The following is a 21432-nucleotide window of genomic DNA, read 5'->3' on the forward strand; positions in this document are numbered from 1 at the left end:
AAATGATTCAAATGATTCAAATGATTCAAATGAATCAAATGAATCAAATGAATCAAATGAATCAAATGAATCAAATGAATCAAATGAATCAAATGAATCAAATGAATCAAATGAATCAAATGAATCAAATGAATCAAATGAATCAAATGAACCAAAGGAATCAAATGAATCAAATAAATCAAATGAATCAAATGAATCAAATGAATCAAATGAATCAAATGAATCAAATGAATCAAATGAATCAAATGAATCAAATGAATCAAATGAATCAAATGAATCAAATGAATCAAATGAATCAAATGAATCAAATGAATCAAATGAATCAAATGAATCAAATGAATCAAATGAATCAAATAAATCAAATGAATCCAATGAATCAAATGAATTAAATCAATCAAATAAATCAAATGAATCAAATGAATCAAATGAATCAAATGAATCAAATGAATCAAATGAATCAAATGAATCAAATGAATCAAATGAATCAAATGAATCAAATGAATCAAATGAATCAAATGAATCAAATGAATCAAATGAATCAAATGAATCAAATGAATCAAATGAATCAAATGAATCAAATGAATCAAATAAATCAAATGAATCCAATGAATCAAATGAATTAAATCAATCAAATAAATCAAATGAATCAAATGAATCAAATGAATCAAATGAATCAAATGAATCACATGAATCACATGAATGAAATGAATTAAATGAATCAAATTGATTTAATTCATCCAGTGAATACAATGAATCAAATTAATGAAATGGATCAAATGAATTGAATGAACAAAATGAATAAAGTAAAAAATAAATGAAATGCATAAATAAAACAAACGAATCAAATAAACAAAATGAGCTGAAGTGATAAAATGAATAAATAGATGAAAATGAGCAGAATTAAATGCATTGATTAAAATGAAAAATTGAACAACAGTAAAAGGTTATATAATAATATAAAGAAATAAATTGAATCAAATAAATTATTTGGATGAAATGATTAAAACTGAAAAAGTAGTCAGATTATTAAAATGAAGAAAATGAACAAAATGAATAAACTGGAAAAAATTAATAAAATGCATACAATGAAAACAATGAATGATATGAGTAAAATGCACAAAAAGAATAAACTGATCAGAGTGAATCCAAAGAATGAAACGAATAAAATAAGTAAAATGAACGCAGATGAACAAAACGAATAAAAAGATGCGGAATGAAATAATTAATTAAAATGAAATGGTCATATATTTGAAGCCAAACACATTTTTGAATAAAGAAAATGAATAAACCGGATTGTACGAATTTGAAAACCATTGCATCAGAAAGTTTTGAAATGTTTTTGAAAATCCCATCTTCTGAGAAAAGGCTAATAAATATGCAATGGACTTTCTAGGGCTTCCATCTTTTTTTGGTTTTATTCTTTTTGTTTTCATGCTTCTTTACTTGACGAATTCAAAGTTTACTTTTTGGTCACATATTCCCGAAAAAAGATTTATGTGCAGAACAGAATTTACTGGTCCAGTATTTTAACGCGCAATTGAATATAGTAAATCGAGACAAGGTCACATGTGCTTTCAAGCCCCTTGAATAGAGAACGACAGAGGGAGAATGCGATTCGTGAATGAGACAGGTAGATATTTCAAAGTTTTTATTTGCATTGAAGTAAATAGTGTGAAATGTCTAGGCTATGTCGATTGCATAAAAGCCGCGGTTGTATTGTTTCGTTCGGAATTCTCGTGCAGGAAATATGGATAAATAAGTCCTATACAGACCAATATAGTGAAAAAGAAATGGTTCAAACTACTCAGTATATCCAAATATGGACGACGATAAGTTAGAAGACACATTGTAGTTGCATCCCGATCGATTGCATAAAAGCCGCGGTTGTATTGTTTCGTTCGGAATTCTCGTGCAGGAAATATGGATAAATAAGTCCTATACAGACCAATATAGTGAAAAAGAAATGGTTCAAACTACTCAGTATATCCAAATATGGACGACGATAAGTTAGAAAACACATTGTAGTTGCATCCCCCATCGAGAGTGGGTACTTTGGGGACTTCTTTTCCTGGATCTAATTTGTGGATATTTTTGGTCTTTGATCCGTTATTTTTCATGAAAGTTCGTACCAATACAACGAATGTGCAGCTGATACAACTCATGGTTCATTCGCCTGCGCCACGTTCCGTCTTCCATCTGCCCGCCACCATAGATGGTACGCAACACTTTTCGTTCGAAAACTCCAAGGGCGCGTAGGTCCTCCACGAGCATAGTCCAGGTCTCGTGGCCGTAGAGGACCACCGATCTAATCAGCGTCTTGAAGATAATCAACTTCGTGCGGCGGCGAATTTTGTTCGACCGAAGCGTCCTCTGGAGTCCAAAGTAGGTACGATTTCCCGCTATGATCCGTCTCTGAATTTCTCTGCTGTTATCATTGTCGTCGGTTACCAGTGAGCCCAAATACATGAATTCGTCGATCATCTCGATTTCGTCACCGTCAATCCGAACTCGGGTGGGAGGTTCACATTGTCGTCTCTAGAACCTCTTCCTCTCATGTATTTTGTCTGCAAAATCCTGGCTTCAGCTTTCAGTCTTTGAGCATATATTTAATTCAAAATTCAATAGAGATACGAATAGTTTAAATATCGCACGTGGAATGTCTCTTTTGAAAATTTCCATCGTCAAACTTTCATATTACCCAGTTAAGCCAAATATTTTTTTGATATAGCCATGAATTTCCTTAATTCGACACAGATCTTTCATTAGGGCCTAAGTCGTAATGTACTCAAATGGAGAAAAATCAGTTTCAGTATTCGGCGAAGGTTTTCTAAATGTAGTTTTTATTGTAGGTATAAATTACTTTATGACCGTGTTTTTCCGGAAGCATTTTTCGTTAAACCTTATGACAATATAACAAAGAATTTAATTCCTATGTGCTTTTAGTGGGTAGAAACTAAAAAAATGCTTACGCCCAATTTGCATCCCAGTCGTGATTGCGCCCTTGAGCAACCACCATTTGCGGAAGGGCAAAACCGTGTACATAATTTTCAGAAGGGCGCGGTAAATGGGCTAAACTGACTCTGTCTTGCTGGGTAGGGCTGGGTAAATGGGCGAGCTTGACAGTATACTTTTTAATAGGGCTCAGTAAATGGGCGCATAGAAACCCAATGTAAAAGAAAGGGCGCGTGAATCTTTTCTTCAAATTTCATGAAAATATCGAAATATTCGAATGTTTATGTGCAACAACTATCGAGTAGACATGATCATAGTAGATATTGCTTATCATTTATATAACAGAACCGCCGTTTATTCTTTTATTTGTGAATAATAACCGTACGCCCGCTTCTGTCTAAAAATGTAAGTTTGGCCTTTATATTCCATATGAGAAGAAGGGCCTAAGTCGAAATCTCGAAGAAAATGCATGTTTCGCCGTTTTGTTTTCTTTAATTATACATCGAACTAAAAACCATTTTAACTAATTTTCACCTCAATCTTGTAGTATTTTTGTTGCATAATGTCGGAATAGCGAAAACGCAGTTTGTTTACATTTGCGATTTAAGCCCTAATGAAAAATCTATGTCGAATTATTGTGTAGATACAGGCTTTGAATACAATTGAATTAAAGTTGAGTTGATGTAGCAGCAGACAAAAATAGTTTTGTTTTCTCAAACCTTCGCAATTACAATTAATAAATATTTCAGATTGGCAGAAGATCTTATCACACAACTTAGAAATGCAAACAGAAATAGCTAGATAGATGCGATAGAAGAGAGACAGAGAGAAAGCGAGAGAGAGAGAGAGAGAGATGGGGGGGGCGTGTGAGGAATGGCAAATGATGGTTAATGCAGTGACATTATTTTTATAGGTATATTATTATGATATATTGATTATTACATTCTTATCATAAATAATGTAAGTAGTAATTTTTGCTCCATAACCAGTATAATCTAAATCTTGCAAAAGAGCTAAATTTTCGCTAGATTTTTGGGCTTCAAACATACAGTTGCTTTCGGTGACGCCACAAGTATAACTATATTAGAAATCTTTTATTTCACTACTAGGTGAATTACTTGTTGATCTGTGTATTGATATACCATCCAACATTTACCTCATGATTGAACGCAATGCCTAATCCAAGGAATAAATACTGGAACTCACTGTTTCTTTATTACGCATTATTTTGTCTTTGAAGTGAACTTATATATTAATTTTTGAGAAATAGTTCATTTATTATAAAGGTAATTCACAAAATGTTCTCAACATCGAATTCCTTGAATCACGTAGATGTGTTTTCATACCCCGATATTCAAAATCGGTTTAGTTTTGCCTCTAAAACACCAGTAAAGCAATACTCTGTATGAAACAATCTCGTTTTTAGTTAGTGGAAATTGGTAAGCGAGGACTAAAAATACAAAATGTCTAATATCTCCGCCGCTCGTGCCCGGATTTAGACAATCTATAGCTTGTTAGAAAGGTATTTTTACAAGCTTTCTATTTGTGTGCAGTTTGTTGGACAATATTGTATTGTTCGAAAGTTATTTGCAAAAAACCTACTGTGTTTTGACAAAATCGCCCATATCTCAAAAAGTAAACAACATATCGAAAATCAAAAATAATAGTGTCAAATGGCAACGTTAGGCCTTTCATTTGAAACTAATTTCATTAAGATCGGTGCAGCCATTGCTGAGATAATTACATGACATTTTGTACATGTACATACACACATACACACACACACACACACACATACAGACATTGTCTCAATTTGTCGAGCTGAGTCGATTGGTATATGAGACTCGGCCCTCCGGGCCTCGGAAAAAGTTGTCAAAGTTTGAGCGAATCCTATACATTTCTTTTGTAAGAAATGTAAAAATGATTAAAAACCCCTTAAAATATCACTATTTTGCATCCATGCAAAAATTCTTTAACAATTTTTGACATACTCTTTATTTTGCCACATTATGCAGTATGCTTTTAGGTATGTAAAAAAAATATAACTAATTTAAAAATCGAAAAAAAAAATATTTTGGTTATTGGCCAAGAATTTGTTCTAGTTACTCCTCTGTGCGACGCTACCAAGTTTCAAAGAATCCTAGCATCAAGTAATGTTTCGAGCAAATCTCGTTTTTGTTTAACTAGTTTTTATAAAACGAATACATTCAGTGTAAAAAAAAACTAGATATATTGCAAAGTAATCCTTGTTGTTAACTATTTTGTAACAATTTTCATCAACATGCGCGGAAAACTGTATTGATGAGATAGTTTGGTTAGTCAGAAATAAGTAAGAGGCGGCAAATTTAACTTTTTGCCCCGAGCGGCAAAAAGCATAGCGCCGCTACTGACTTCCATGATGATTTGAGAAGAACTTGAAGGAATCTAGGCAGTATTCTAACTGATCTTCTGCGAAATGTTATCTCTCACTCTATATGAATACAAGTTATTTCAGAAAAAATAGGAAGAACTGGTTCAATTCAGACCTAGTGAGAGTTTATGAGCTATAGAACTGAATCGTGTCAACAGATTTGGAAATTCCATTTTTCCTGAAAGCCTGATCATTTATATCTTAATCTGTTGCTTGTTCTTACTCCGTCTTGCCCTTAGAGATCTATTTCTAATACAAACATGCTCAGGGGATTGGTTGGTTGGAACTGATTGGGAAAAAATATTTTTTTTGCTTGAAGTATTTGCCTAACTACTACTTAGTGTATTCAAAAACGAAAACGCCCCAAAACATTTACGTCTTTATTGTCAAGTTTGGCAGGTAACTAAGGAATCAGGCATTCTATAGCATTTACCAAATATTATGTTTTATCCTTATATTATATTCCTTTTCAATTGGCTATTGTTACAGGTAAGCGAAGCTAACTGGTTTTTTGTGATACGCCCCAAACTAACCTTTATGGGAAGTTCAGTGAGACTTATACGTGATGCGTTATTTGTATTTCGAGGTAGAAAAATTTCGTCACCTTAGCTTGTATTGCTTCTAATTGGGCATTCCCAAAAAAAAAATTCCAGACATACTGACGCTAGGGCGAATCCATCTGTGCTTACAGGTGCTCTTTGCTAATGTCAAATGCCATCTCGCTCACACTTACCCGTTATTTCCAACGGATCTCCATCTCTCGGTCAACATTTTTGAAATGCAAACAATTTCAGTATTTCGGAAGGTTCCACTACAACGCGTTCTAATTCGTTATTTAGTATCGGTCGCGGTGCGACGAAATGAAGACGAGAAAGCGCTTTCACTTAATAATGTCAAACTAAACTAGTGAGAAATACATTGAAAGTGAATATTGTGTTCAAAAGATCAGTTTCACAAAATTGATTTAAAGACGGAACATCAGTAGATGCTAGCATGGATACAGACGATGTGGAATCTTCGAGCAGTAGCAGTACGCTGGCTACCTTGAACAGTTTTTTCTCGTTCACCAGTCCGGCGGTGAAGAAACTACTCGGCTGGAAGCAGGGTGACGAGGAGGAGAAATGGGCCGAGAAAGCCGTCGACAGTTTGGTGAAGAAACTCAAAAAGCAGAAAGGTGCCATCGAGGATCTGGAACGTGCCCTGTCCTGTCCCGGTCAGCCGTCCAAGTGTGTTACAATTCCAAGATCACTGGACGGACGATTGCAGGTTTCCCATCGCAAAGGTCTTCCACACGTCATCTACTGTCGGGTGTGGCGTTGGCCGGATCTGCAGAGTCACCACGAGCTAAAGCCGATCGAATCGTGCCAGTTTCCATTCACCGCCAAGCAGAAAGAAGTTTGTATTAACCCATACCATTACAAGCGAGTTGAAAGTCCGATTCTACCTCCGGTACTGGTCCCTCGTCACTCCGAATTTGCACCCGGCCATTCGTTGTTGCCATTCCATCAGATGAGCGAGTCTAACATGCCACATAACGTGAGCTATACCAATTCAGGTTTCAACAACCCACACATTGGAAGTGGTGGACCAAACTCACCCGTTTCCTCTCACATGAGTCCAAACAGTCCCATCTCGACGGTGTCTAGCCCCGGACCAATCAACTCGAACCCGCAAAGCCCCTACGGTTCATTGCCAGAAACACCTCCGCCTGCCTATAGTCCATCGGAGGATGGAAGCAACGCCACCGGACCGGATAGCAATCAAATGGATACCAATCAAATGCATGGCGAAGTGGCTCCAGTCAGCTATCAGGAACCTCCATACTGGGCCAGCATAGCCTACTACGAGCTGAACTGTCGTGTTGGCGAAGTGTTCCATTGCAACGCTACCTCCATCATCGTGGACGGTTTTACCAATCCATCCAATAACTCGGATCGCTTCTGTCTCGGGCAGCTGAGTAACGTCAACCGGAATAGTACAATCGAAAACACACGCCGTCACATCGGCAAGGGAGTGCATCTTTATTACGTCGGTGGCGAGGTGTACGCCGAATGCCTATCGGATTCAGCTATTTTCGTGCAGAGCCGTAACTGCAACCATCACCACGGATTCCATCCGAGTACGGTGTGTAAAATTCCACCCGGTTGCTCGCTGAAGATCTTCAACAATCAGGAATTTGCTCAGCTGCTTTCGCAGTCGGTAAATCACGGGTTCGAGGCCGTGTATGAGCTGACCAAGATGTGTACGATACGGATGAGCTTTGTGAAGGGCTGGGGTGCGGAGTATCACCGGCAGGATGTCACTTCGACGCCCTGCTGGATCGAGATCCATCTGCACGGACCGCTGCAGTGGCTGGACAAGGTGCTCATTCAGATGGGTTCACCCCACAATGCAATCAGTTCGGTGTCGTAATGAAGGGGTTGGGACGAGTCCCTACTGGGCTATAATTTGCTAGATCATGGCCAAGGCAGTGAGTGAGGTTTTAGCATGAGGGGGTATGGTACCTATTACAACATTGTTTAATACACCTTCAAATCTACAGCATTATACTCATTAATTTATTTCTTGTCTGAGATCGATTCGTATTTTACTGACATATGAAGTCTACAGATGGAAGACTTGTTATAAAAATCAAGCAGAACAATTTCTTTACTAATGTTTCAGAAAGCTCTTATTGATTACGAATTCCCTTGTGTTATATAAATTACTCAGTTCTTTTAAATCAACTTTTATTGGGAGAAAAGAGCTGTTAGAGAGATATGTAGCATATTATTATCATTGTGGTGGTATACTCAAAACATACCTTTTATATTTGAATTATGTTGATAATATGGTTAGAAATTTGATGTATCATATCTTTTAGAGAAAAAGTAAAATTAATTTGGAGAAGAAATAAAATGTATTACTAGTACAGAAATAAACATTTCATTATAAAAAAAAACCTGTTTTAATCCACCTACTGGTGTAATTGTGCCTTTCTCATTTATCCAAACTACACAAAAAAACTATTTAAAAAATCGTGAAGAAAGTACCATTAATCCTGGAACAATCACGTTTTTACGTTATGGAAACAGGACCATGAACAAAAATCATGTGATTTATAATTATGCTCAATTTCCCTTCAGTAATGCCCACATAACGCTTATTTTAGTAGAACAATTTGTTTTTGTTTTGTGTACTTCAGTCGCGGTTTCCGCCAAGTCATTTCTAGTGCGATTTTCAGTACGTGAACTAGTTTACAACTTGAACATTATTCATAAAACCAAAGGTTGACTCATAATGATTTTCATAGATATAGGAGCCTTAGTTCACAAAATCAAAATATTCTGGATATGTTCTCGTGAACTATTTCACCAAATTCAAAATTTTATTCATGAATCCATTCAATTCTCGTGAGCTAATTCATGATCCCTAATATATTAGGTACGATCCAATATCCGTGGTACTCGTGAAATAGTTTACAAAATCATCAAATATTATTCATGTATTCGTGAACTGGTTCATGATTCCTATGATATGTCACGATCCAAAGTCCGAGCTCGTGAAATAGTTCACGAAATCGTATTCGTGTATTCGTGAACTCATGATACCTAGTACAAGTCACAACTCGCGTTCATTTCTGTGAAAGAGTTCACGAAAAAATAAAATATTATTCATGTGTTTGTGAACTGGTTCATGATTGCTAGTACAAGATTTACAATCTAGTTTGCGTGCTGGTGATATTCAAAAGACATCGCTAATCATTTACAATCATTTACATGCAACATGATAACGACATTTTTTCGGGAACTCTCACAAAATTTGGAGAATTATTCATGGAATCATTTTTTATTCCATGAACTGTTTTGTGAAATGCCAAGCAGCAAGCGACCATAGTAATAGATATAAAAAATCTATTAGGACCTCGAACATCGTTTGATAAGGTTCATGGTTCTGGATAAAAAACGAAAACTGCGCCGAGAATCCCAAATAGTGTGCTTGATATAATTCACAATACAAGATATCGCGAATCAGTCACATTTTCATGATTCAGTTCATATTGTCACGTTATTCCGAATAAAAAAAAACCTATAGTGACCAAAAAATAATAGATCACAATTAGGCGAAGAGAAATTCCGAATACCACGATAAAACTGCTGATATCATGAGCATTAGTCATATTACTCTTCGTGTCAAAGTTGGAAGTAAGTTATAAAATAAAATGTTACGATAACATGAACAGAAATTACGAAAATCATGACTAAGATCCAGAAGTTACGAACATGAATTACTCTATTTATGATTAATATATTAAGATAACCTGAACAGTAGTTACAAAAGACGTGACTTAGATCCCGAGATCATGAGCACAAATCACACAACTCGTGACAAAAATATCTAAAATCGTGACTAAGATTCTGAAATCATGAACATGAATCACTCTACTCATAACTAAAATATCTAGATAACGTGAATAGAAGTTACAAAAATCGTGACTAAGATCCTGAAATCATGAATTTTAATCCCGCTAGTCTGACAGAAAAACGATAGTAAACTCATCAATAAGATAGCACAAAAACGTAATGAGAAATCACGAATCATGAGCTAGAATCACAACAAAAACTAAACAACAACAGTACCCTAACCAAACATTCTAACGTAACGCCATGTATATTAGGCTGCCCAAAAAAAATCGATGCTCGAAAAATCATGCTGCTCAATCCTATAATGAAAGATTATCATATTTTAAGCACGTTTGTACAACAAATCAGTTTTCTAAAAATCATCTAGAAGTCCCGCAAATACGATTTATGAAAAACGGTCATTTTTGAGAGAAATTGTCGCATATAAGGTGTTTTCGCAACTTTTTCAAAGCCCAATTATTTTTAGAACATTTTATTATTTTTCTGTGGACCTTAAAGATCAAATTCCATTTAAAAGTAGTTATTTGCAAAAAGTGCTTATAACAATGATAGAACCTCTTAATCATGACAAAAAAAATTTTTTTGGTCGATTTTGAAGAAAATTCAAACAAAACAAATATCAATAATATTCTTTCATTAAACCATTGCTTAAAAAGTAGAATTTATTACAAAAATTTTTATGAACCAATATTGTGAAAATTCGGTCGGGGGCTGAGATTTACCATTTTTAGTAAAAGCTTTCAAACCATGACACGTTGCTACAGTTTTTTACATGATCAATATCTCAACCGTAACTTGACCAGTGTAGGAATATTGGTATAAAAATATACTCAGTTGCTAATTTAGACAATATCTTCTCAAAAACTGAGTTTTATTGGATTCTGAGATGATTATGACTTTCATTGGCTTATGTTACTATGTTTCAATTGCCGCAAGGTTCTACTGTATCGATTTTGTTGGTTATTTTCGGCAAATTTAAGACTAAGAGACAACGAAAGCAAAGAAATTGAAAGACGGATAGGTATTCTAGAGTGAATCAGTTATAAACTTAGAACGGAAAACTAGAACTAGGCAGGCTCATATAGACATGATCGAAAGGAAATGTGAAGAGTCCTTTGGGGAATTCCACGAAGATCCGTCCGAAAATCTTTAAAATCGTGACCGACCATCTTAGATTCCAAAGAAACTTTACACGTTTCACCGTCATGCAAGACTAAATATTTTCCACAGGTAATAAGATTATTTTGACTCAAGAGCGACTTTTCAAAAGGGCGTAAACGTTTCTACGTGTATGAATTTCATTTTTTTTGTTCGATTACTGTATTTTATACAGCAAAACTATCTGAGAACAAGTTACAGGGAATGAATACTTCTGTCTGAAAAAAATATACACTGAAAAAAATGTTGTATCATTTTTCAAAAAAAAAAAACAAAAATTTATGATAAAAATTTAAATTGCGAAAAAACCCATTTTTAAAATTTTTCATATTTTGTTACCAAAAACATAAAGAGAAAAGAAACATTTTGAATGTGATTGCATGATGGAGAAAAAATCGGTAAAAAAGATTTCCTAACAATAACTTCGCACATGTTTTTAAATTTCATACTAATAGACGTACAAAATTATAATTCTATTACTGTTCGCGCCTCTGTTCAGCGCTAATCACTGCCAAATAAAATTGTCCACACCATTTCATTATTATCGAGAAACATCTTTAACTAGCAAGAACATTCTCGAATGAACGCCAAATATTCCTTTCGCGCACGATCATCTCACACACAGCAGTAGCAACAACAATAGCAACAGCAGCGATACGCGCGGCAATGCATCATTCTCAACAAGCGTGAATGAGCCAAATATACAATCGCCCGATGCGGAAAGGAGACGAAGAACAATTGATGTGTGGTATGGCATCGACAAGCATCGCGGATGAGCCACGCGTTTCTAGAACGTGTGGCTTGTAATATAAATACGCGCGTTCTGCGCATCGCAGCAGTCAGTATTATTCCAACAAGTAAAGTGTGAAGTACAAGTGAAGAGTGAAAATAAAAGAGTAAAGTGTGAAGTGCAAAAAGTGTTTTTCCTTCCAATAAATCACATCCAGTTGCAAGTGGTTTTCCTAAATACAGTCCACATAAGTTGTTTGCGGTTTGTTTTGAGTGGTCCATCCAAGAGTTTTATTTGTCTGCGGACAAGTGTAAACATAGCCAGCCACCAACAGCAAGCTGCAAATTTCCTACACCAAGGGCCACCCCTAGGCCCAAACATTGGTCCTTCGAGCCGGATATTAGGTCCATCGTTCCTATTGCCACCGTGACTTCTGGTGTGATTAGTGAGTGAAAAAAGTGCAAAATGACGAAAAGAACGCCAGCAAAGAAGGCTACCCCATCGGAAGGTGAAAAAGCCGAAGAGCAACCTGTGAATGCGTTGATCCACAACCGTGGAATGGCGCAACGGATCATCAGCAGAATCAGAAACATCCTGCAGAAAGCTGAAACCGAGCAAACAGAGCTAACACCAGCTCAGATAAAAGTGTACCAGAAAAGTGTTGAAGGTGCATATGTCGAGTTCACTAAGCATCACCAAGAGATCGTAGCCCAAATCCCAACAAGTGAACGTGATGAACAAGATGAGTGTTTCATGCAGTTCGTCGATCTTCATGAAGAAGTTTCAATTTTTCTGGAATCCTGGCTCCAGAATTTCGCCCCACCAACAACTCAGCACCAGTTGGATGCACCAGCAACCCAACCACCGTTGCTAGTCCAACAGTCTCTTCCTCGTGCAATTCCTACATTTGATGGCAGGTATGAGCACTGGGAAAAATTTAAAGTGATGTTCCGGGATGTGGTGGATCAATCCAACGAATCCAACCGCATCAAACTGTATCATCTTGAAAAATCACTCATCGGAGACGCTGCAGGTATAATAGACGCAAAAACTATCAGCGATGGAAATTATGAGCGGGCATGGCAGCTGCTCGAGGAACGCTTCGAAGATAAAAGACGCATAGTTCATCTACACATTGGAGGTCTCATTAACACGAAGAAGTTGTCCAAGGGGAGCTACGATGAATTACGAACTCTCGTCGAGTCTTTTGTCAGCCATGTGGAGAATCTCAAATTTCTTGGCCAGGATTTCACTGGAGTTTCAGAGCAGATGCTCATTTATATACTGGCTAGAGCGCTGGATGACGAAACCAAGATACACTGGGAGTCAACAATCAAGCGTGGGGAACTGCCTACCTATGACGAAACCATTCCTTTCCTGAAAAACCGTGTCTACGTACTAGAGCGATGCCAAAACCAACCACAACGCAACGAATTTTCCATCAAGCCACAGCATGTCAATCCCGTACCACAAACCACCAAGACATCATTCCATAGAGCCTACGCAGCTACAACACAGCCAAAACAAGGACCTCAGTGTGACTTCTGTGGGTGCAATCACTTTAATTTCAAGTGTCCGTCATTCAGAAACTTATCGATCAGCCAGCGTTTCGCAATGGTGAGGAGGAAACATATTTGTTTTAACTGCCTCCGAGTTGGACACCGATCGATACAATGCCACTCCACTAAGGCATGCTTCAAATGCAAAAAGAAACATCATACCATGTTGCACTATGAAACTCCGTTGCAGAATGTTGCGTCACAGGGAAGTTTTGTGAGTCAACCAACAAACTCGTCGATAGCACGTGAATCGATCAGCAGTGAACGATTTGGTAATGAGCCATCTTCGCACAACCGCTCCCAGTTACAGAAAACTCCTATGCTTCTTACGGCCGTCGTCAATGTGCGAGATTGCAAAGGAGGAGTTATTTCTTGCCGCGCCTTGCTGGACAACGGTTCCACAGTAAACCTAATTTCTGAATCAATGGCGAACCGTTTAGGTCTGGAAAGAAAACCAGTATGCATCCCTATTACTGGCATAGGAGAATCAAAAACGTATGCTAAAGACATCATCCTCGCAGAAGTTCGATCCAGAATCAGCAATTTTAGCATGGAGATAGAATGCTTGGTCGTTTCCAAAGTAACGGAAGTGATTCCCACAACAAAGATCGATATATCCAATTGGCCGATACCAGCAGGTTTTAAAATGGCGGATCCGCAGTTCCATACGCCCAACCATGTTGACATACTCATCGGTGTATCCAAGTTCTTCCGTTTGCTAAAATCGGGATTCTTCCAAATGGCTAATGACCTTCCGGATCTTCGAGAGACTCATTTCGGATGGGTAGTCGCTGGAGATATAGGAAATTCATATTTGAGACACCCCAGCTCGAAGCTATCAATCCTTCCGATTGAGGACAACCGGTTTTCTAAGTATGAACATCCTAATAATTCTGGGAATCCATCCCAGCCCGGGGGAGTATGTTCGCGCCTCTGTTCAGCGCTAATCACTGCCAAATAAAATTGTCCACACCATTTCATTATTATCGAGAAACATCTTTAACTAGCAAGAACATTCTCGAATGAACGCCAAATATTCCTTTCGCGCACGATCATCTCACACACAGCAGTAGCAACAACAATAGCAACAGCAGCGATACGCGCGGCAATGCATCATTCTCAACAAGCGTGAATGAGCCAAATATACAATCGCCCGATGCGGAAAGGAGACGAAGAACAATTGATGTGTGGCATGGCATCGACAAGCATCGCGGATGAGCCACGCGTTTCTAGAACGTGTGGCTTGTAATATAAATACGCGCGTTCTGCGCATCGCAGCAGTCAGTATTATTCCAACAAGTAAAGTGTGAAGTACAAGTGAAGAGTGAAAATAAAAGAGTAAAGTGTGAAGTGCAAAAAGTGTTTTTCCTTCCAATAAATCACATCCAGTTGCAAGTGGTTTTCCTAAATACAGTCCACATAAGTTGTTTACGGTTTGTTTTGAGTGGTCCATCCAAGAGTTTTATTTGTCTGCGGACAAGTGTAAACATAGCCAGCCACCAACAGCAAGCTGCAAATTTCCTACACCAAGGGCCACCCCTAGGCCCAAACAATTACAGAATATAATTCTAAGCACCATTTAAAATCAAAATGCATTTAACAAAAATCTTTTAAAATGCGATAGTTTTCGAGATATTTGAAATTTTGTTCCTTCAAAAACAATTAATTCGTGTAATTATGCTCTTTTTAAAAGTTATTCGCGTTACCCCATCAAAAAATGTAAAAAATTTAATGTTTATCGTTTTAAAGACGTAAAAGCAACTTTCTTAGTGTAGTTGGATCTTGGAGAAGCTTTCAATTAAAAAGTTTTCTAAACGCCATTTTAAATCGAAATGCTCTTAACAAAAATTTTCTAAAATGTAGTAGTTTTCGAGATATTTTGTTTTAACAACACAATTATTTTGTTTTATTGCGACCTTTTCATAAGTTAGTCGCGTTTCTTCATCAACAATAATAGGTTTTTCAAAAGGCCCGTAAACTTTCCTGCAACTTTCTCTTTGACATCAAGGCGATATTGTGAAACATTTTAAAGTTACATGAAAGCAACCAAAATATATTGTAGTTATTCTGCCTAAGCTCGACCCTCATTAACAGAAGGCAAAAATTAAGCCCGTACGATATTAAGCCTGTTCTAATGACCCTGCCACTTCTAGTTTTCCGATCTGCTTACTTCACATCCTTGCTCTCACTTGAGTACTATGGCTCTAAGTTTCATAACTTTCCTTACCCAGTAATCTCTAGCTAATTAAATGTCGTTAAAACGTAAAAAAAAGAAAATGTGACTAACATAGTCGAAATAAAAGAAAGGAAAAAACAAAATATAAAAAATTAATTAAAAAATGGGTTTTTTCGCAATTTAAATTTTTATCATAAATTTTTGTTTTTTTGAAAAGTGACACAACATTTTTTTCAGTGTATATTTTTTTCGGACAGAAATATTCATTCCCTGTAACTTGTTCTCAGATAGTTTTGCTGTATGAAATACAGTAATCGAACAAAAAAAAATTGAAATTCATACACGTAGAAACGTTTACGCCCTTTTGAAAAATTACTCTTGTATCAAAATATTCCAATTGCCAGAGAATATCATGGAGATTCATACAGCGAACACACCTGCAAAGTTTCGTTCGAATCGACGATGGTCATATTTTGCGGTCGGTCGGTTTCTCATGGAATCCCTCCTTTGCCTTCTGCTAAGTAGCAGTTGGGCGTTGCACCCAAGTCTACCGCATGGTCATTGATGGAACATCCCAGTTAAGCTCAGCCGGATATGAACCGGAATTCTGGCTGGTTCCAGTTCGTATTCCGGCTCCAGTGACACAACCGATTCTAGTTTGAATCGGTTGTGTCACTGGAGCCGGAATACGTGCTGGAACCAGCCAGAATTTCAGTTCATTTCCGGCTGAGCTTTACTGGGATAACTCATTTCATTGGCTTAGTTTTCAATAAAAATACACTGCAAAAAACAACACAGTTTGGACAAGGAAAAGTTATTGGAAATATTTTTTTTTTCCTTGAATTTTTGACGGAAGATGGGGAACATAACTTGGAACAAAATTTCATACAAATCAAAGATGGGGTTTTTTAATAAATCGACATTAAATTTTTAAAATCGTTTTACTCAGTGTAGGAGTCGAATATTTTTATTCAAAAATTTGACTAATTTGGCGAAAATCACTCCTACAACTTTTTTTTTTTGAAGGATTGTCATTTTTAGACCTTAGCCACTTGAAAAAAAAAATGGGAAAAAAGTTTGACCCTTTTCAAAGGGTCAGATCATTTTTGGAAAAACAAAGTCTGCAAAGTGGCTTTTTGTGAGAAAGTCGTCATGTACAGAAAGTTTCACTAAAATCTGAGATGGTGCTGCCAACTCTGAATACGATTTAGCGCGAAATTCGTCTATACCGTAGGGTACATTCACATTCAATTTGTTTCATCGTGAATTATAAGTGTGTTGGTATAATGCCGAAGCTATATTTGGTATTAAATCCAAAGAAGGCATGATTCCAATTCGGAATCTACACGAAACGATGTTATGCATTGATTACATAACGGAAATGTATTGGGTATAGTTCCGCCACGAGTTGCTGCCAGCTTTGAGCCAAATCGGACAAATCTAGTGACCGGACCAACGCGTTAGAAGTTTGTACGGGATTCCTTGAAAAATTACACGGACAAAGTCCACTAACTTACATTTTCATTGATAGCTGGTACTATATGCATCAGTTAATTATTGCAAGGAAAAATAAGATGATTTTTTTATTTATTGTCTACAACATTGTCAAAGACAGCAAATCAACCCAACTTCCTTGAGAGAAGTTATGAAATTTTTAATGAAGTGATGTCTAAGTCAATTGTGCATAGGGCCTAACAACACATGGTGGAGAATCATGGTTCTCACGAAATCTATTTTTTTGCGAGATAATGATTGAGTTTAGCCGAATAGAATGTTTGAAAGAATTTGAGTACATTCTATGAGTGAGCATGTCCCTATTTTATCTCCTTTCCTATAAAAGGTAGTGTTGGCGCCCTCTATGAAGTAAAATACCATACGTTGTGGGCAAGAGATGATCCAGATACTATTCAGTTAAACCTAGCCATTATTTAGCTGAAAAATAAAGTTCGCTGAAATCGACTACTGATTAACCCCCGTGTGCTGTTAGATTCTATGTGAAACTGACTCAGACATCTTTTCATAAAAATTTTAATAACGTGTAAATTGTCGAAAATTACATTTAATTGGCATTTTAAAGTATAGAACTGTCGAAACGCGCACATTGAGAATGGATAGCTGCTCATGCTTCTCGTAAAAAGAAATTGACACGCTGTTTCTCTTACTTCGATGCCATTTTAATAACTGAATAAGAAATGGCAAAAAAATAAAGATAACATTCCGTACGCAGATACCCACAAAAGAAGGGATGGTTTTTAATTGCACTGTTAAAAATGTTTTATTTAAGTCGTCGAATATTTAATCTTCCAGCCTTTATTGTGTGATTAGAATCTGTAATTTAGATACAAAGACTGTTTCTATCTACTCTCCTTTGAAGTTTCTCCACCGGATGAAATTAATGGCATTTGTTTTCCGACATTACTCTGCACCGGAGTAATTTATGTTATGATATAACACCGTGGGAAAACAAAAAGCTAACCATCTACATACACGTGAAAACATCTGGTGTGACAAATGTTTTTGTACCGACAGATGTGTTCAATTGAGTCAACATGTGCTTTTTTAGTTGCAAAAAGGATGTTTCAACAATAATATTCATGACATACATATGACTTCCACAACAAAATGAGACTTGGTAATTGTATCTAAATTATCTGAAAAATGAACACCAAATCATGCCGTAGCAATACAATTCAGATCGAACCCAGCCAACAAGTACCGGTTCGGAGGGAAAACATTTCTATTTCAGATAATCTGCACGACCGTTTGACATGACCACGCTCGCTGCTCGAATCACAAACACGAAATGCTTATGTAATTCAAACATATAAATCCAACGGTGTCAACTTACTCCGGACGCATTGGACGTCACAAGCATCATGGAATTGCAGCATGGTCGTCATCTAAATTTAGTCGTGTTTTTGGTGCTGCTGGGATGTGCGCTGGTTACTGAAAAACTGCTAGCCTATAATTTAACTGCTGCATTACAACATTTTTTTTGTTCGTATCTATCACAGGGAAAGAACGTGGTTGACGTGACCGACTACTTCCATGATTGCGAAAATGGAAAACCGGTTCCGGCTGTGGATGTTAGTGAGCTTGCATCACTGGAAGATGAAAACGGAAATCCTACGCTGAACGGCAAATTAAAAATCGAAGCCGAATATAATGACCCGATTGAGGTGAGCCTAGTGGCATTGTTAAATGAATTACTTGCCCCCCCCCCCCCCCCCCTGCAATAAATGGCTCAAATCAAAGTAGGGCAAAGTTTTAACGAATTATACTACGTTCCCACTACAGAGTTAAAACACGTTATAATAGTTAGCAACAAGAAAAATGTCATCAAGATAGCGTTAAAACATGTTTTAACTCGTAGTGTGAACGTAGTATTAGGCTCACAATCTTTTTTCACCCACAGCTGAAAGTATATTCCAAGCGTCTGTAGCAAGGAACTTGAACCAATGGCGAAATCTCCCGCGATATACCCTACTTGTGCCCCCTGCTGATGAATAACGGGGTATGTGGTTTCAAGTAATATGCAGCGGATAGAATGTCCCTACCAGGCGGGGGTAAGTTGGGTCGTGCTAAGTTTGTTTCGTTTTCGATGTCCTTGGAGTAGCAGACGGCACACCAATTGACGATAGCGGCTGGATCTTGAATCATTTATCGATCTATTTGTTTACAGCACATTGAAACATTCGACAATATCCTGATGGGAGACTTGGGAATGGACATACCGGACGCATTTTCCGGCGAGTGGCAAATGTACCTCGAGGTCACCACCTCGAGAGGGGACGAAAAAGTTACCGAGTGCCTGAAGATGGCGTTCACTATCAAGGAAATTTAGATAGAAGATGTAGGAAGAAAAGTACTGATTGGCATGTATTGAATGCTGTATTAGTTGCTTTTTGTTTATTTCATTAATTCTATGCGCCTCAATGAGTCGTTTGTTAAAGTTCAGTAAATTAACAATAAAAAGCATATGGTATGTTTGATTGTCGGATGTTAAGATGAATTAGCGAACAGTTGCCCTATGATACTGCTTATTGCGTTAGATTCATTGATTCAAAGATAAGATAATTCAAAACATAAAAAAAGTCATGAAAAATTTGTTTTTGTTTGATGCATCCTGTGGACGCAATTTCATGCTGCGTGTTATCGGTGCCTTGTTTTATTGCTGTTCACGGTTGGACAATCATGTTTGTTTCTAGTTTGTTCATCCGGGTCGTTATTGTGTAAGTGTTGACGCTCTAACAAAAAATAGACCGAGAATTTTTTGTGTGCGTATAACTTTATTAACCCTAGAACGTTGCACTGGGGTACAAATGTACCCCACGCCTTCTTTGGAGTCGTGTGAAGACGAGAATTCGGCATTGGGCAGGTCACTAACCATAATCCAATTTAGAGTTCCTAGTAAGAGTAGGAAAAGGTAGTATAGTCAGTTTACTAATAGCCATCGTGGAAGCAGGTGTCAAAGCTGGCGTGGGGTACATTTGTACCCAGTATACGGTTGCCGTTAGTGTTTCGTGCTGTCAGTTGAAATGTGATTCGTGACAATATCAGTTTAAATACTGGTTGTTTTACTACGTAAGTTACAATAAGTATTATATAATCGTTTTTAATCATTTATTAAAGTAAATTAATTTAATTTTGAAATAGAAAAAAATCGTTTTCATTTTTGCTTATTTTCATTGTTTTGTTTTTTTTTTTTTTTTAATAATTAAATAATGACCCGCAAGTATGATTTGTGCACAGAAACTGCTGTAACAGTAACGTTGCCTGTTATCAATGTATTACTGATCAGAAATATTTTTTCACATCAATTTCCACCCCATTTCGTGGTATTTTCCAAAACCCGATTTTTAAACTTTCACTCTTCCAAATAATTTTTCAAATATTTCGAAATTCAAATTTAAACCGTTTCTAGACCATTTCGATCGTTAGAATCATTTGATTTTTTTTTCAAATCGGTTAAAATTTCGCAAAGTTATACTAATCTTTGTTGAAAAAGCAACATTATTTTTATTTTTTTGTTCAAACCAATTTTTGTATCCTTGATTCAATAAATTCCGTACTTTCACTCACACAGCTGTTTTCACAAATAAAAAACGAAGAAAATGATGTATTATACATTTCTTTTGTTTGCATTTTTACCTGCGAAAATTGCGATCAAACGCGTGGGGTATATTTCTCGACAAACATATGATTACGGCTTAAAAGCCAACTGTCAAAATTCACTTTGAACGAAAATTTCGAACAAACGGTCGCACACCAGTCACAGATGTTGATAGTAAACAAATGAGAAAAGTTTTCCCTAACATTTAGTACAGTGAACTGTGTTTGGACAGTAACGGTTTGTCCGGAATTCCCCTTTAAAGATAATTTTGACAGATGGCTTTTAAGCCGTAATCATATGTTTATCGAGATTTGTACCCCAGTGCAACGTTCTAGGGTGGAAAACGCAAGTGCAACGTTCTAGGGTTAAAGAAATAAAAATCTCCAGAAATAAGACAGCTATGAGTTCAGTGTTGTTCATCCATGTATACACTTACGTTTAGTAATCCTCGGTCACCTTTCTCTTCTCAATTTTCCTTCGCCTATATTCACATGATCTTCCACTATAGGTACGGATCTGGAGCAGATGGATCTGTGATTTAGCTACCTAACCTAGCCGTGGTTTAATTAGGTTATAATTCAGTTTTTTTTAATCTGAAGCTTTATTTGAAACGGCTCAATGCGTTAGCATAACTGAGCCGTGGGTTTTTTGACTTTTTGACAATAAGTTTAAAAAAATGCTAAGAATGTCTTGTTGACGCAGTTTGCTGCTGCGAGTTGAGATCATTTTCCTTGGCGGTGAAACCGCTTGAGGGTCATTCAGTCTGCCTTCTCTCGCGTTATCGTTCCCGTTCATGTCATCATCGGTACTGCTTTCTTGCTGTGCACGATCAGAGGTTCTTATTTGTTTCTTGTGCTTACGGGTCGCTGTTGTAAATCCGTCTTCATCGGTATTTGCTTCATTATTGGCGATGCTAGTTATTGGTTTGGGA

General features: G+C 36.9%; 2 protein-coding genes across 2 annotated transcripts in view; one reads left to right on the forward strand and one right to left on the reverse strand.

Annotated features, from left to right (window-relative positions):
* The window catches only part of LOC131695335 (uncharacterized), a 53756-nt gene that overhangs the window by 16009 nt on the left and 16315 nt on the right, over nucleotides 1-21432 (reverse strand). The window lies entirely within an intron of this gene.
* Nucleotides 6356-7818, forward strand: LOC131695333 (protein mothers against dpp-like). The gene has a single exon (XM_058983796.1). The coding sequence runs from the start codon at nucleotides 6356-6358 to the stop codon at nucleotides 7772-7774; it is 1419 nt and encodes a 472-aa protein (XP_058839779.1). The 3' UTR covers nucleotides 7775-7818.

This window comes from Topomyia yanbarensis, unplaced genomic scaffold (genome assembly GCF_030247195.1).
Source record: "Topomyia yanbarensis strain Yona2022 unplaced genomic scaffold, ASM3024719v1 HiC_scaffold_37, whole genome shotgun sequence".
Lineage (NCBI taxonomy): Eukaryota > Metazoa > Arthropoda > Insecta > Diptera > Culicidae > Topomyia > Topomyia yanbarensis.

Coding starts and splice junctions, on each gene's coding strand:
- LOC131695333 (XM_058983796.1), top strand. CDS start 6,356: ATGGATACAGACGATGTGGAATCTTCGAGCAGTAGCAGTACGCTGGCT.